An 18437-nucleotide genomic window follows, 5' to 3' on the forward strand; every position below is an offset into this window, starting at 1 on the left:
TGGCCATCCGTTCACTGACTTTCGATTGCTATGGAGACTAACAAGTGCTGCTTCTAAGTGGGCACAGCCAGGGCATTGTTTCTGTCACTGGGACCTTGTAGGATGCCGTGACCCTGTAAGATACAGCAACAGGATGCTGTGTCTTAAAGGACAAAACCACTCATGTTTTTGTAAGTTGTTCCTATCCTTCTGCTCCCAAATTCCATTTCATTTGGCAGTTGCTGGCATGTCATTTTAACACACCCAGGAAGCCATTGGGCAGCAGTGATCCTGGAGCTACTGCTCTCTGTTGGCACACTGCTGCCCAATAGCAGAAACCACAGGGCACATGGGTGGCTGGAGCATGTCCCTGTGGCACAATGCTCTAATGTAGCAGCAGCTTGCAGGAACTGCATCTTGGCTGCACAGAGCAAGCAGTATCTCCTAGGAGATCTCAAGATCTGAGTCCTGGAGGCAGTGTTGGGGGCCAGCTGGAGCTGTTAAGAGTGGATTTCTGGCATAGTGCCCAGAGCAAGAGGCATTCAGTCCTGGCAGAGTTCTTAGAGGCAGCAGGTGCAAACAGGAGCCAAGTCCCAACAGAGTGCTCAGAGGGGCAAAATGTTCACAGGGGCTCAGATGTGACTTTTTTTTTTCACCTCCTGCTTTAATTTAGAGCATTTTATTTTTCACTAGAAAAGGACAAGCCAAAGTAAGTAATCAGCCCATCACTAATTGAATAGATCCGCTTAGTCCCATTCTGCAGGACTCATATTATATTAGTCTGACCTCCACTCATCCTTTCCCAAGCTCTTATTGCCTCTGGAAGCCTTTGAATCCTGAAATTTAGGTATGTTTTTAATACAGTTTTGAGCCCTGCTCCTACGCACGTGAATGGACTGCTCTTGTTATGTGACAGCCACTGTGTAGGTTCCTCTGCCTAGCCTGGAGAATGGCCACCTTATGGGTCATTTAATTGATTCAAAACAAAAGAGCACGCTGTAGTTGCATGAACCAGAAATGGAAACGGCTGCTCTGGAAATTTGTAGCAGTGCAGAAGGAGATTATTTAAATAAAAAATTAGAATTACAAATGAGCTTTTCAAAGGACTGCTGTTATCTGCCCTGCTTGCTCTCTCTTTATAGAGTATCTGAGCGTATATCTACATAGAGAGAGCTGATGGCAGGTTTTTAAATCTTCTCACTTCATTCCAGGCAACTGCTCTTGAAAATCACTCTACAGCACACAGTGAAGACTATGGCTAAATATCTTATCTCAGAAAAGAGACAGCAATATTAAAGGTCAAATTCTGCACTTGAATGCACACACTTTGGAGGGAGGAATTCAGTTCAGAGACTGATCTAGAGACATGAGTCAGGAAACCAGGGAAAAAACTAAGAAGGGAGGAGGGCAGGGCATTAGGAAAGGAATATGAGAATGGGAATGAACAGTGGATAGAGCAGTTTCCTTGTAATGATTCCAGATGAAAACAGTTCAGCCTTATTAAAAAAATAACACCCTGTGGGAGCTGAATAATAAGGAAGACTGTCCCCTGGGGAAGGTGAAGGGCTCTGTGAACAAAGTCAGATTGGATGGGATTGCAGGCCACCAGGAGGAGAACAATGCTGGGAAGCACTAGACTGGGTATCAGCAAAACCAAAGGGTATCCACTGGGAGCTGAAGACTGGATGTCAAATCAGAGGCTATTTAGTGTCTCAGGGCCTGGCAGGTACTCTTCCTTCTCCCTCCCACTGTCCCTAATGGCCCCAGATGGTTCTTTCCTTGGCCCCCTTCTCTCCTGTGTTTATACCCTTTCTCTGGATCATGCCATGGCTCTCTTACTATCTTGATGCTAATAATTTGCAAGTGTACCTGTCCACCACTCATTTGCTTCTACCCATCCAATCCTGCATCTCAGCCTAGCTCTCTTATGCCTTCTCACCTCACGTTTAACATGACAAAACCAAATTCCTTATATTCCCTCCGAAACAGTCTCCCCATCCTCCATTTGTTGTCACCACCATCCACCCCATCACTCAGGCCCATAGTCCAGGGGTCATCCTTAACTCCTTCCCTCTCTCTGGCCGCACACATTCAACCCTAATGCTGCTGCTGCTTCCAAAATATTTCCAGGTTCCATCTGTTCCGCTCCACCCGTACAGTTAACTCTCTCATTCAGGCCCTTGTAATCTCCTGTCTGGATTGTTATTACCTCTGCCTCTTTGACACCCAAGTTGCCCACCTCCAGTTCACCCAAAATGCTGTCTCCCCCAACCCCCACAATATCAGTCCCTTCTTTGAATCCCTCCTTTGACACACCCATCCTATATCATGTCTGCTCTTTGCAACTCTGCCCCTCTGTATTATCCATCTAGCTCTGCTAATGACAATTGCCTTGTTTGCCCATTTGCCTACTGCTCCCACCAGCCTCTCTGTAATTTCTTCTGTGCCACCTTGCATGCATAAAACACCTTCCCTGAGTTGGTCTGTAAGGCCACTATCCTCTACCCATTCAAGTGGAGGACTCCTGCATGTACCGAGACACACACAAGAAGCTGGCTGGTTATGACTAGCTGGTGGTGCTTGGAGAGAAACAAAAGAATTCACTATGCTATTCAAACATTACATTACCCTGGCTAATTCCCACCTTGACCACTCCCATATTGCACCCCATCCCTTTGTGTGCTTGCCTACCCATTTTTTATCATAGAAGCTCTCCAGGGCAGGGAACAATTAGCATTCTCAATGTGTTAGGCATTTACAAAACACAAAAGAAAGTGATCAAAAACAAATAGTACATTATCATTGTACTTGTATCAGTAGCATAGGGGAGATGCATAAGATCCTTCTGCATAGGGAGAAGCATGGTCACGTGAAACACTGATGACCCAGACATGCTGCCTCCAACACAGCCATTTCATTCCATACCTAGCTGAATTAATGGGCCAGTAAAGGTAATTTGCTCTCTGAACACATCACTGCTTCTGACTGCTCTCTGAAAAACAGGCTGCTTACGTAACATGTCCTGCAGGAGAACACCTGTAAAGAAAACTTTACGTCTGGCTCAGCAAGCAGATATCCCACAGCCACTCTCCTGTTGTAGCAAACCCTTGATAACTACTTTCTGAGTGTAGTCTTTCAACCAGTTTTGCCACAACCTTCTAGTAATTTCATCTAGACCACATTTCCCTAGTTATGTAGGACTGTGTCAAAATATTTACTCAATCAAGATACACAGGTGCCAACTCCATGGGCGCTCTGGGGCTGGAGCATCCATTGTGAAAAAATGGTGGGTGCTGAGCACCCACAGGCAGCCCCCTATCAACTCCTCCCCTATCTCCCAGTGTTTGCTGCCTGCTGGCACGCCCCGCTAATCAGCGATTTCTCCTCCCTCCCTCCCCAAGCCTCCCACCTGCTATGATCAGCTATTTCGCAGCATGCAGAAGGCTTGGGGAGGAAGGGGGAGGAGTGAGGGCACAGCCCAGTGAGGGGAGAGGGTGGAATGGGGTGGGCATGGAGTGGGGGTGGGCAGAGGCGGGGCCTTGGAGGAAGGGGTGGAGTGGGGGCAGGGCCTGGGGCACATTAGAAAGTGGTGGTCGAGGCCCCCCCTCCTGGCACATTAGAAAGTCGGTGCCTGTGTAAAGATACATCATGTCTACAGCTTCCCCCCATCCACTAGGCCAGAAATCCTGTAAGAGAAGGAAATGCAGTTGGTTTGGCATGATTTGTTCTGGACTCATCCATGTTGGCTATTTCTTATACCCAATTAAATAGCCAGTTGTTCCGTTTGTCGGAACTAAGTTTCTTCTCAAAAGGCAAAGGGAGGAAATCTGTCATCGCTTTGTGTGTGATTCCCTCCCCACTCTTGAAGCATTCGGTCTCCCCTGCACTGCTGCTTTCCTTCAGTCTTCTGCTGACACGTTGTACCGACTGCATTATTCTATTAGAGTAACTTCCCTTGCTCTGCTAGATTCATCTGGCAGAAGTGGCTTCCTCTGCACCTGTAATGTGTACAACAGGTAGGGGAAGGGAGACCCACTGCTGGTTCCAGTTGCAGTTGTGCTCCGCAAAGCTTAATGTCTTGGCTGACGTTTCCTCCATAAGCAGTATGTCTGCTCTGCAGGAGCTAGGCTAAAGCAGAATATGCATCTTTTTAGTCTACACCCTGACTAATCCATTTGCAGATACAAGCAATAGCTGACATTTTGGGAATCCTTTGCATTATTCTTATAAAAGAGAGGTCATGCCCCCACAATATTTTTTTGCCTTAGACACTACGCAGACTCTCTGAAGCTGATGACAATAGTAGATTTAGGTGTGCTGTCTCCTTCTTCAGCTCTGAACATGGACAGCAGTTCCTCAGGGGAACCTGAGGGACCATCCTTTGCTTTCCTTACATTCCCTCTGCTGCCAGCATCCTTGTCCCTCTCCTCCACCACTCTTCTTCCAACACAACTAGACCTAGGTTGCTGCATCACAAGGCAGGACTGTACAGAAGACCAACTGCTACCATGGGATCACTGAAAATCTCTGGGCCAGTCAAATCAATTCACAGGATGAGAATAGCTGGCAGAGGGGGAGGGAGATTCCGAGCAGATAGATAAAGCAGTGAAAGATCTTTTCTCCTCCTGAATGTGAGTAAAGTAAGAAGGAAACCCGCAGGCACAGAGGAAACAGTTTTCAGTTTGTGTTTATTACATCCTCACAGTATTTGCTACAGTAAAGGTGAATGACAGTATTCCATTTTACATTGTAATGACATAAATCAGTGACAATGACAAAGACATCGGCCAAATATCTCTCATGAATTGGGTCTAAGTGACTCTTTCAAACAAGAGCTGCTAATGTAGAGGGAACTCCAGATGGAAACCCTAACCACTGCCTTCATCTTAAACTTCCATGGCAAATAGGAAGATCTACAGAGATCAGCTTCTAGGTCCTGTCCAAACTGCAGTTGAAGCTCTGCTAACAACAACTCTGGTGTACAGATACCATGGTGATGGTCATGGCATGAGAACCATAGAATAGACAGTATCTTAAAGAAGCTGGGCTCCAAGTCAAGCTGTCCTGTGATTCAATTTGCAATTCACTCCTCCCTAAGCTAAGGCTCTCATGAGTCCTTCTGAACCACACAAAGTTCCTGGAAGCATGTGTGGTTAGGAGGACACCTTAACTTGCATTCTGCTCAGGCCTGGTACCAAATTACCCAGCCTAGTAATACCAGCTGGTACTGAAAGTTCCCTCTCCCCATTCAGTGTTTTCACTGGCATCCTTATTTCTGATCCTTTTAATGAAGGATGCAGATTCAAGGTGGTATTGGTGGCTTTGACACAAGGAAAAATGGAAACCCAGGTTCCTGTTCTGATTGTAAAGAAAGGAAGAGAAACAATATAAGGGAGATGAGACACTTGGCTCACAGTTCTTAAAGAAGCCAGTTCCATCCCATGGATTACTCATTGCCTGCTCTCATTGCTGGAAATCCCACTGAGACCCATTCTGTTGCATAAGTAAATATAAAATCACACGTCCTTCTCCCCTCCCCCATCCCTTTTTAACTGGCAGGTGTAGACATGAGCAGAGCAATATACAGAGATACTCCTCATACTGCAATGTGGTTGGCTCTGCACTCTACAGCAGTGGTTCTCAAACTAGGGCCGCCACTTTTTCAGGGAAAGCCCCTGGCAGGCCGGGCCGGTTTGTTTATCTGCAGAGTCCGCAGGTTCGGCTGATCGCGGCTCCCACTGGCCGCTCCAGGCCAATGGAGGCTGCGGGAAGCGGCGCGGGCTGAGGGATGTGCTGGCCGCCCTTCCTGCAGCCCCGTTGGCCTGGAGCGGCAAACCACGGCCAGTGGGAGCCGCGATCGGCCGAACCTGCAGACACGGCAGGTAAACAAACCAGCCCGGCCCGCCAGGGGCTTTCCCTGAACAAGTGGCTGCCCTAGTTTGAGAACCACTGCTCTACAGGATGTGAAAGCAGAGCTGATCCTGATCTGCAGTGGTTTAGATTCAGCCTGTGGGCCCAGCAGCGTGAAAGGGTGAAGAGTACTGGGATACATACAGATACAAGAGCAGACCATTGAGTCAATAGCAGCTCCACCACTCTAGCTTAGCAAATTGTACTGTGAATACCAGAGAGGAAAATAAGCTGGGAATTGGACCACAGCCCATCTGGGTCAGTTAACTGGTCAGCTGGGCTTCAAACCCGACAGAAAAGGACTGAAAGTGTGAAGCAGTGACCGGAGACAAGAGCCTAACACCAGAGCCAAGACCTCCACAACACCCTTGGCTTGTGGATTCTCCCAAGAGCCTCAGACAGCCAGTCTCTCCTTACGTGCCTTTCTGCACAAATGGTTCATTTTTTAGTGATTAGAGACTCCGCCTCACAGTTCCCTTCCTCCCCTGCCCCCTTACCCTTCCACATACATGCCCTGGAGCGTCAACTGAGTTTATTACACAGCCTTGAATTAGAGGTACAGCTTTTTAATAAAGCCAAGGGGCGGTGCAGAGCAAAAATAACCCACCATGACTAAGCAAATATAAGAGACATCTGTATATGAACACAACCTTGTGGAAATTGGGACGCTAAAAGGAAGCACAGCAGTAATCCCAACAAAACAGCTATTGACTCCTAATCTAATAGTAGAACCGGAGTAACGACAGCACCAGCCCCCCCTCACTTTGTCACACCCTGCCAGCAAACGTGGCATGTGAAGCTTTAAAGATGGAGAAAAGGGGACACAAAGTTAGGAACAAGCCAAAAGCTTCAGAATGCCCAACAAATGTGTGTGAGGGGGAAATCATTTCTGACGTAGCAGCAAACAGACCTTGGTTTCAGTTCCATGAGCTTTGACTTGTGTGTCAGAGCAAGTGCTGTATTAAGACATAAGATGACTACAGCAGCTCCAGCACAAGAGGTGAATGGAATGCAGCCAGGATGTGTGAAGCTGACAGGTAAGAGATGACAGGCAATTGGTGTGTAGGGACAGGTGACAGCTACACAGCAGAGTGTGTAGTGACAGTCAGAGGTATGCTGGAAAGATATGAAAAGACAGCAGACAGGTATCTGGGGAAAATGAGAGGCATCATGAATAGGTATGTGACAACAGAAGACAAGTCTGTAGGGACGGGTATGTGAGGATAAATGAGAACCATGAAATAATAGGTATGCAGTGATGGCTAAGAGGTTGGTGAGAAGAGGGGAAAGGTATCCATGGACAAGAGGTATGCAGGGACAGCTTTGTGAGGATATTGAACGTGTGTGCAGAGATAAAATGAGAAGCAATAAGTACATAGGGACAGGTATGGGGAATGTGAGGGTAGGTTTATAGGGACAAGTGAGAGGCCTACAGGGAGAGGAGACAGATATGCACTGACAGGTGAGAGGCACTCGGGGACTGGCATGAGGTATGCTTTGATATTGCTCTGTATGCTGTAAACATTTCAGTTTTGTTTCTATATCAATGAACATTCAGTTCAGTTTGATATATGTGCTGTTACAGGTCGTTGGAAGCACAGCAGAACTTTACATTTCCCATTACTCGCCAATCTTACATATGCCGCAAAGAAACGCTAACAGCTCATTTTATATCACTTATGTGTTATCCTAGTCTAATGTTTACAGTCTAAATCACAGTAAAGATCCTCTACTGGAAAACATTAAATTTATATATAAAGCACATACACATTCGCTCATACATGCACTCACTCACACATATATTCCTTCAATACTCAGGCCTAGTTTATACCTAAAACTTAGGTCGATCTAGCCACATTGCTCAGGGCTTGTGAAAATTTTTGCACCCATAATTAGGGTGACCTACCCCTGTACAGATGCAGTCAAAGGAAGGATTCTTTCATCAGTCTAGCTTCCTGCCTCTCAGAGAGGTGGATTACCTACACTGATGGAAAAACCCATTCTGGTGATGTAGCGCCATAGTGTAGATGCTTCCTACCGTGCACAGCTGCAGTGCCATAGACTAGGCTGTAATGTAGACATACCCCAAGATGATCAAGACCTGGCCCTTCATACTTCCCAGTGTGGAAGGCATGGACTCATCAGTGCACTCATGTTTACATTTAAAGGGACATAGACAGCTTCAAATCTGGTTAAGCGGGGGAAAAGGTTAAAAGCAGTTTCAATGTCTACCCCGGCCTCTGTGTCCCTCTGAAATTTGGTAACTTTAAAATAGCATTTTCCTATTTTTAAAAGTATTTGCTCTTCCCTCGTCAGAGATCTTCACAAATTGACAAGCTGTTCAGGGGAAATATGCAAAGTGTTGTCAAATGCAGAGGTAGAAAGAAACAATTTTTTCTCCCACCCCTTTCGATTATAGCACCCTTCGTTATAACAATACTGGGTCCAGAATTTTCAGAGGGAAGTGTGATAAGTTGTTGATGCCCCTTTAACATAAAATAAGAGTTAAAGCAAAGGCAGGGTATTTATCTTTGAGGATTTATCCTTCTAGACTAGCGTAGTGTTTGCAATGGCTGATGCTAAATCACTATTTTCTTCACGAGCTCCTGATTTTAAAGGAGGCGATTACATAACTTTCCTATTTTCATTCAATTCAGGCTGTCATTTGGCATAAAAAACAGCAAATTATGCTAATTTCTTGTGTTTAAAAAAAAAAAGGCTTTAAATCATTAGGTTGTTTTCTATCTGGCCTTACTGCCATGAATAGTAGTAGAGCTCAAGACAGCAATGTTGGTGAGAACCACACTGAGCATGCATCAGGAAGTCCTGCAGATATTTTAGCATGGGGATGGGCACTGATCTGGCCAGCTGCCCAGTCTGTTCCAAAACCTGCAATAGTGTCAAATTTTCCATAGCTTCACCCCAATCATCTTGTCTGGATGAAGCAATAGAAGCAAAGGAGTGGGAGCATACAGCTTACATCAGGTAAAATCACTCAGCCTGGGGAGGTCTTTGTAAATGGACAGTCAACTGTCTCACCCCCTCTAGTTGGTGGGAGAAACCTCCCTTCTCCTCCCCATCCCATATACTTTCCATCCAGCCCTCAGCTGTCCAGCTATACTTGCCCTTCATTCCCAGTCATGCAGAAACTCTCACTTCACTGCTTTTTTTATGCCAACTGGCTGACTCGACCTGTGCAATATTTTCTCACAATACTTCTATAGCAGGCTGAGCTCTCTGCTGAATAGGTTGGCCTCCCAAAGGGCTGGGAAGTACTAGCAGATACTGAGGATACCATCTGCAGAAGTATCCCCGGAGTGTTTAATGTGCTGTGGATGGAGCCCTTTTGGGTGCCTTATAAACAAGAAGTAAAAATGACCAACTTTCTTCTCTTTAAAAAGCACTGACTACGCATCCCCCACTAGCACTTTCACTTACATTCTGGTCTAGATGATACTTAATCCTGCTTCAGTGCAGGGGACTGGACTAGATTTATTAAGGTTCCTTCCAGTCCTACATTCTGTTTCAATGATTCTTCACTTGGAAAAAAGGACAGAGTTGTGTATATATGCACACTTTGCATTCACAGCCACAATATGTGGATTAATATAAAAGATAAGATATACATAGCCCTCCCCTGCCTTCACAATCTCAGCACTTTCAGTGTGGTCACTTATGGTATCTGTCCCAGACCATAGTGTCATAAAAGACAGCTAAGACCTTTCTCACCAGTACCTGAAAGGCACCATATAGGTGTGCCTATCCTGTCAGATTGAGGAGTGTGCTCACCAGTTCAAAAGCTGTAGAATCACTGGTTTCATGCACCAGTTCACGTTCATGCAAGGAGTCACCTAGACACTTCTGCATTAAGGAGCAAATTCTGTGCATCCAGCTCCCATTGACTGCAACTTAACACAACAGGAGCTCCCCACATCTAAAGACAGCATAGCCCTAAATGAGGGTGCCACAGTTTGTGTCACAGGGAGAAGAGTTCACCGCAATTCCTCAGTAGCTCTCTCTTGGTGTCTGCCTCCAATTGCACAGAAAACACATTCAGAATGTTCCATGAACCCTGTGGAGTGATGTGAGTAAATTTTTTTCCCCAGCGTCTCTCAGTGATCTCCCCCACCGTCCCCCCTTGCACTTTTATCTTACATCTGCAGCACAATGGGGATGTATATGTGGTTTAATTCTGTTTAGTAGGACAAAAATATAGCCCAGGAATAATCAAAGAATAATTTCAGTCTTTGATTCCTTCTAGTGCCTTGCACAAGGTTCCTGAGATAGTTACCTCTGCAATCTTGTTTGCTAGGTTGACAAAATGTATAGACTAAGGGAATTCATGCTAGATTCTAGAGCAGTGGTTCTTAACCTTTACTGCAGCCTGCACCCTTTTGGTTCTCAAAATACGTTCTTGCATCCCTTATCAAAATTCATTGAAGTAGGTCAGTTCTTTAAACCTAGATATATTTTTATTTGTATATTACAGTAATCGTTAAAATGTATAATATTAATAAATACATAGGTTTGATAAAATATAGTTGTACTTACGTGCCTGTGACTAATTTGTGTTTTCGATGATTTACCTTCTAAAAAAATCTGGCATGTCTCTCACCCCCAGAAAGGGCATCTCGCACCTCCAGGGGGTGCGTGCACCCCAGGTTAAGAACCACTGTTCTAGAGGTACTTTTAAAGAAAATAGATAGAGGGACTGTACTATAGGGCCTGCCTTTGGGTGCAGATGTAACCCACACACCTCCTGGGTGTGGTGTTGTGTTCCATCTTGTGGCACCTAGTGAGACCACTAGGGAGAGAGAGAGATAAAATGAGCCTGCTCTATAGGCTTAGCTAACAGCTTTTAGCTCATGTGGTAGAGGCTCATGCACTAAGCTCCAGAGGCCCCAGCTTTGATCCCACCCGCTGACAACCGGGATCTGTCAGCATTACACAGGCTCAGTTCCACACACCTTGCAAACCTGTGTTCCAGTCCCTGCCATTTATTTTACAATCCAGTTGTGAAGGACATCGGTAAACAATGGTTCTCAGATCATAGGTCTCAATGCCCTTTCTGATGGTCCCTCTAATAGAATGAAAATTGACCCATGAGAGGGTCTCTCTCTTACAAAGTGGTCTGCAAAATGAAAAGTAGAGAATCAGTTTTAGAATAACAGTGCTGTCAAATGCTGTAAGGTAATCTTTCCTTAGAAAACACATTTTCTCTATACAGCATATACCCTCTGGTGCCTAAGAACTCTGACCTGCTGCACATGACTCTGAAATGAGACAACCATGCTCCCTACCCTCATTGTGATTCCAGAACCACAAATACCCAGTCACCTGGAGCCCAAGTGTCACCACCATGCAAAACTTTGGTTACTGGTCAATGGCAATGGCATATGAGTGAACTCCTGTTCAGTAAAGCTAAGCCCCTCTGCACCTAACCATGCATCAGCTCTCTCTCTCTCCTCTCCCCTTCCCATTCAGCCCGAGTGTCAATTCCATCCAGTGCTCACATTATAGAGATAGGACTGGGAAGACATTTATTGAATAAAAACAGCAATGCACTAACAAAGCCGTTCATCCTAACGAGAGAAACCTCATAATGACTACAGAACAGAGGCTATACATCCAGCAGCTTCCCCGGCACAGCATCCCTCCAAACAGAGCTTGAAAGCTGTGTCCTACCTAATGCATGGATGTGCAATACCTTTTGAGACCCATGCAGCTTTTCCCTACTTTGCTGTGTGTAGCTTTAGACTCCAGGCCATCCTGTTTACTCAATTTTGAATCAAATTTTTAATCCAAACTTTTTTGGATAGCAAACCCACAAACCACCCTAAACATAGAAATTGGAGCCTACTGTACATTTATTTATGCATAACTTGGTGGTTGTGTGACACAGTTGATGTCTGTGCATAATCTTTCCTTAAGCTATGCAACAAAAATATGGAAAATACAACAGCAAATAAGTGTCTTATATACTGCTTCAAAACTGGACTCATCCAGTGCATGACATGTTTCCACTGCCTTGTCTGTTTTCACAGTAGGGACCACGTCTCCATATTTATCTGTACAGCACTGAACACACAGTTAGCAATCAATAAATAAAAGCAGTCTATGGACAATAAATACAAATAACTTCAGTATCAATGTTATCAGATGCTGCATGAGGTCAGGACAGAGGCTGTTTTTAAGTGTTGTGTGCGGTGTGCTACGTTGCACACAAATCCCTTTACTTTTACCTCTCCCAGTCATGCCCAATCATGCAATGCATGAAACGTGTGTTCTCACATAACAGGCAGCTCCTACGTTCCCCTTCCTTGTTAGGGATTAGCATGGAACATCACATGTTGCCTCCCAACACTACAAAGCTCTTCTGGGGCAAGAAGTATCTTTTTGTTATGGTTTTGGTATAGAGCCTAGCACAATGGGGCCCTGCAACGTGCCTGGGGCTCCTATCTGCTCCCACAAAACAAATCAATCAAATAATAATTATAATTTGTACTAGAACCATTTCTAGTAAGGGCTTTGGGTTTGGCCTCCTGGGGAGGAAACTTTGGCTCCTTGACAATGCATGTGAAAATAACATTCAGCTTCCCTCCCCTAAAGAGAAGGACTTTGGGTTGGGGGGCATCATCAGATAGGGAGGGGGTGCAGCAAGATCATGGCTGACATCACAGTGTGAGCAACAAAAATGGAAGAAAGAGCTGACTCAGTTGATCAGTTCTACCCGGGGAGACAGCTCAAGGCCTGTAGCTTTTGGAACCCCATGGTCTCTAGCTTGGAGTTCCAGCTGCCCACGCCCTCACATGATCGACAGCAGTGCTTTGGATTGTGCTCAGTTACATGACTGCCCTTAGTGTCCCCTCCAAATATGTGAGATAGGTGAGCGTGGGGAAGAGGTCTGGAGGGATGGAAGTTCATATTGGCATTATTTACGAACTAACCAGTGTAGTAAGTTTTGGGAAACCTGCTTTCTTGATAGATGACCCAGTGCACCACAGAGGACATATTTATGATCCTGAATAGGCCAGAATCTGCTAGGTGCTACCACTAGCCAAACACACACACAGACTCTACAAAGAGTCCTAGTACTGCGTTTGGGTCACACTCTGAAATGGGCTCCCCCTTTCTCTCTTCCCTTCCTCCTTTACCACCGCTTTTTTTAAACACCAATGAAGTTTCACATTTGGAAATGGTTTTGGCTGCCATGGGAAGCTTATGGTTTCTGAGGGTCCCATCCCTGCTCTAGCTGAGCCTCCTCTGGGTTTGGGTCAGCAGGTCTGTGTAAATTTTGGATCTCAGGAACCTGGGGTAAGAGTCTTTCTCCATGAGGCTGCGCACTTTCCCCTGGGCCTGGTCAAAGCAAGATAGTGAGGGCTCCTGCACATTATTTCTTGTCACCTCTCGTGTCTGGAAGTCTATGTTCACCTAGGGAAAGAGACAACAAGAAGAATTATATAGAGTAACTCTGCTTTATATAGTTAAGAGTGTATGTTTGTCACAGTCACGACTAATAACACAACAACATAACCTTTTGGGGTGGGAGAGGGAGGGATTCATAATAAGTCACTGCACAAATTTTCTAATTTAGGTGGCTTAAGTTAAGCACTTCAATCCATATTAATTTCAATATTAGCTGTGTGTGCTTAGCACCTCTGAAAACCAGACCATTTTTATGTAGGTGCCTAGGTGTGAATTTAGGTGCTTAACTTTAGGCACCTACTGCAAGTCTGAAAATGTTGACTCAGAGTCTTTGTCACCCCAGCTATCCCATCACTCATCAAGACTCCTATGAATTTTTACAAATTTGGCTCTCTATACATTTAGTGTGTAGAATAATGAATTGTTAGCAATTTTAAACTGTTACTAAAATCTTATTAAATAGCTTTAAGTTATTTTTGTTTTACAATAAACTGTTTGAATTTTCTCATAATTTCCCATGACAACTACTTACTAAAAAATATTGTGCCTCGACTTTTCCATTTTAAACCCCCTAAATGCATAATTTTAGCATTTTTGCTGTGACAAATCAATGAATTTTCCCAGATTTTTGCCCTGACAAACAGCCAGGCTTAACTGTGGTTGTCATGAGAAAGATGGCTGCAAAGCAATTCCTGTGTGAGAGAGTTTGCAATTATTAATCTTTTGAATAGGGAGGCTTCTGTGGTACACAAATATAGTGCAGTCAAGAAAGGAAACCTTTATCTGTGCCTCCCCTCAGATGGTTACAGCATTAGTTGGCTGTGCATTATGCTGGTGGGTCATTTAAAATTTTGATACACCAAAGGTCATGACTGTGCGATCTGATTTTAGGAAAGACCAAACCCTTTAGATATCATAGGGATCGACACCTCCTAATCTAACCTAAACCCAAGTGTCTAATCCCAGCTGGAATGCATTCAGTGCCACAGGATGCTGGATCACCTCCCACTCCAGTTGACATAATCAGAAAGACTGCCATTGACTCCTGTGGGAATTCAATTTGGCCCTGTAGTCAGCCAAATCTCAGCTTGGGCTTGAGCCAAAGTACCTTTGAGTCTCTTGCCCCTGGGTCCCCACCAGGAGCCCCGACTCCTGGGCAATCTTATTGTTCCCAGCAGAAGCTCAGCTCACTCCCAGGGTCTTTTCAGCATCCAATTTATAGTCTCCTTGACTCTAGCCCCTGGGTGCACTTCCCAGGACTTATCACAGTTCATGGCCTTTTGCTTATACCAAGACTGTAGTGTCTATCTGCCTCAAATGGGGTGGGGCTTGAAGGAAAATGTTAGCTGCTGCCTAAGGCTCAATTTCCCTTGTTGCTGGAGCTCACTAGCATGCCCTAGAAGCTTCCTTGTTCCTGGAAAAACTCCCCCCTTGGCCAGGATCACCCTTTTAAGCCCCACTTCTACAGGCGTAGCATGTTCTGCTGGTGCACCTAATTGACAGTCCCTGATTGCAGGAATGCTCGTTAGCCTTTCCACCAGGGGGATGGGCATGTGCCCCATCAGAGGCCCCAGATTACCAATATTAGCAAGTCACAAGTTGTGGGTAAAGTCTGAGGTTTTCCCCGCTGGAAGCCCTCTTGGAAATCGGGTACACATTCACTAGAGGAATCTGTAAGCAGGCCCTCTCTGAATAAGCAATATGACATCACAATGCAGGATATAACATCATAAACTGTGACTATGTTAAAGGAGAATTCACAAGTCCAAACTCTAAATTGTGGCTACACTTTCTATTCAGCACAGTGTGCTATTGCTCGTAACTTTCAGCAATTATAACAATGCTGAATAATACAGATTCAGAGGGGTGTAGGGCCTAGATTGCCACATACTCCCTAACTCTTGGAGATTCAACAGGTTAGAGCAGTTGCTGGGAGTGTTGTTGAAGGCAGTTTTGGGGACCTATAAGGCAATAATTTTGATACTTGTGAAAGAATGAAGGAGTGATGTCTCTATCTGTTGATTTGCAGAGGTTCCCCACTGGACGCTTTGGGATGCAGGCTGCAGTAACTCAAATATCCAGACACACTGGCCAACAGTAGCCAGTGAAATCATTGATCGGCTCATTACCTCTGCAGTGGTCCCCTGAAGAGTACAAAATCCCAGCACTGGGGATATGAGTCACTGGTAATGGAGAGAGATGTGGCAAACATGATGTACCCAACCCTCCTTTCCTTCCCCTTGCCAAGTGAGTTTCCCTGCAATACCTGTCTCTCAGATTAATCCCACCAGAGTGTGTATGCCAACCAACCTCTCGAGGAGCTTGCACATCAATGAATTCTTCAAAGATCCTGTGGGCTTTGGATGCCAGTTTGGTTGTCGACCGGGTCTTTTTGAACTCCTCACAGGCCAGCCAGAACTCCAGATTCTCCTCGCTGAACTCTGTCTTCAGGAAGGTGCGGAATGCAGCCACCCCATCTACAAGGGGGAAACATTGGATTTATGGAAAAAGGGAAGCAACTTCAGACCAGGTAAGACCTCTTTACTGTATATCCCACTGTTCACTATTCCCAACAAATACAATCCCTATTTGTTTCAAAATCTCTGCCATTGGCACAAAGAGACTTAACTGTTGATCATGTGTTTTTTCTACAGCAAGCTCAATTACTGTCCTCCACAGGTTACACAGTTACATGAGGTTCCCATGTGGTTAAAGGAACCCCCTCCTGTGCTGTTTTTTAATCAGTATTTTGCTAGGAATGTAGGCAGAATTTCAAAGGGATTTCAGTGGGATTTGAGAGCCTAACTCCTATAGGGTACTTTGAAATTCCTAGGCTCAAGTTATACATTCTGCTTGCCATACAATTGTTAATGCCTCACTTTGTAAACTACAGTTGTCACTCGGTAAAAAGTTTATAAAATATATCATTTGTGAACTTGTCTCCTTTTACATCTACGCTTTTCATTACTTTGATTTATTACCTTGACACGTTTTTAACTCTTATTTGTACATAGGAAGTATCTTAGAATTTCTAACCATAACAACTACAATAAAAAGAAAAAGGAAGGAACGCTGAGGGGTTACCACCTCTCTCTAGCTAGGTGGTCAAAGTGCTCTTATCTCTTTTAGTGTTTAGCAATTGTGAGACTTAGATAACGTTTCTGGCTAGCTCAGGTTACAAGTTATGATTATGAAAATTTGGCTAGGAAATTGGAGCGTTCTGATTTCTGTGCCTAGGTATATTTATAAAAAGGGGCACATGTAGACACAGCCACTGTATTTATTTTCTCTGCATGTGGGATCCAACGAATTCGGGTCTGGAACAAGCAGAATTGAAATCAATGAGCGCTCCACTCACTTATGGCAGAGCTGCACTTATGGCAGAGCTGAATTTTACCCTTTCAGAACTTTCCTGTAAGGTAGGGCCATATAAGAATTTTTATGACAGGAATCCTTCTTGACCAACATTACCACATTCCAAGTTTGTGTCTAAAAACATTTGTGGGATGGGACAGGGAATGCAGTCAGTGAGGGGAAAGAAGTGGTCTTGGGGAAACTGACGGAAGGTTCCTCCTACTCTCCCTGCCCTGAGTTTGGGAGCTAAGCTCCCCTAGAGCTCCCCTTCCTCCTGCCTCTTCCTGGGCTGATGAAATAAGAACTTCTCAGGCACAATAATCTAAAGTGGGAGCAGCAGGAGGGGCTGGTGCTTGGCTGGGGATATGATGGGGTTCTAATCCTTCCTGCACCAGTACCAGACGGGAGCTTCCTTTCTGACTCTTTTCTTTCCCAGAAAGATCAATCCCCTGCCCTTCCTCCCCACTTCCAATGGGCAGAGATGAAAAGTGACAGTCTGCTGCCTCCAGCTCCCCCCTCCCCCCCCATGGCAGGGGAAAAAGAGAAACCCGGCCTTCCCTCCCCTAGCCAGAATCCAGGAGACACTGGGGTTGCCATCTCTGAGATGCAGAACCCCACCCCCACATCAGCCCGTAAGGGAGCCCTCCTGCTGTCCCCTACCAGAAGCCCCTGCCTCAACCACTCCACTCCTGGCAAGACTCGGGTCTCAGGTGTTTTTGTGACAACTTGCATTTGGCACGGGCAGAAGACAGGCTATTGGGCTAGATGGACCAATGGTCTGACCCAATATGGCCGTTCTTATGTTCTGTCCCCCTTCCTAGACCCCAGTGTTGGGAGGAGCCACTGCGGTTTCAGCAGCTTGAAGACGTGGCACACACCCAGATGGCAGCCGCTCTCCCAGCCACGTGGCATGCATCGTAGTTACAAAATCACTGTGTGGACATGCATGTGCACAGCTTTCAGGGAAGGTTGGTCCCAAGTGGGGGAAAAAAACCCCACACATTAAATCTTTTCACTGGCAAGGCAGTACAAAAACTGTCCAGGCTGGTTAAAAACCAGCCAGCTGACAACCATTGCCGCCACTGGGACACGGAATGGTTCCGTCAGCTCCCTCTCCCCTCTTGAATGTCTCATCTAAGTGCCTTACGCCTTCCAGTAACCTCGCATGCATTCCCCACAAGCAACTGAGAATGGTTTTATGAGAGCTGGGGTGAAAGTGCCTCTTCCTGCTTGCTTTTAAATAGCTAATGTGAGATTATGGACAGAAAGGGGACACAGGGATGAGATGCTCAGCTACAGCTGTATCACATCAACTCTTTGGAGTATCATTTTTTAGTCTTCTTACTGCCTAAAGAGAGGGGGAAATGTGGTCTCAGCAAGGTGCTGTGCCAGCTGCAAAACAAGGGCTTTTGTTGTGCTCACAGCAGTGCTGCTGAAACTGAATGTTGTGATTTGGATACAATGGACTCTACAGCTCCAGGTGCCTAAGGGAGACATTAGCCCCTTTCCAAGCCAACTGTGCAGGGACATGCCAGAGATATGGCCGGGGCAGGAGGTGTATCAGGAACGCACTGCACTCAGGCTGTTGTCAGCTGCTCGATGGCTTCATAACATGATGTTGTAGGCATCTTGAGATAGAGATGCTGCTGAGGCTGCTCTAGCTTACACCAATGCCTGCTCCACTCCCCGGCTGACCCCAAAATGCTGGAGGCAAGAAGGTGGCACACAACGTGTGCCCTCTTCAAAATCTAGTACCCAGTGTCTTTCCT

General features: G+C 45.5%; 1 protein-coding gene across 5 annotated transcripts in view; it reads right to left on the reverse strand.

Annotated features, from left to right (window-relative positions):
- Positions 1-11738: 11738 nt before the first annotated feature.
- RGS8 (regulator of G protein signaling 8) overlaps positions 11739-18437 on the reverse strand; it is a 29510-nt gene continuing 22811 nt past the window's right edge. For all 5 annotated transcript variants that reach the window (XM_048861495.2, XM_048861494.2, XM_075131526.1 and 2 more), the window contains exons 5-6: positions 15625-15791; positions 11739-13320 (exon numbers count right to left, since the gene is read on the reverse strand). In XM_048861495.2, the coding sequence (XP_048717452.2) occupies positions 13138-13320; positions 15625-15791 (350 nt within the window). In that variant the 3' untranslated portion in view covers positions 11739-13137. The remainder of the gene's footprint in view (positions 13321-15624; positions 15792-18437) is intronic.

This window comes from Caretta caretta, chromosome 8 (genome assembly GCF_965140235.1).
Source record: "Caretta caretta isolate rCarCar2 chromosome 8, rCarCar1.hap1, whole genome shotgun sequence".
In the NCBI taxonomy this organism is placed as follows: Eukaryota; Metazoa; Chordata; order Testudines; family Cheloniidae; genus Caretta; species Caretta caretta.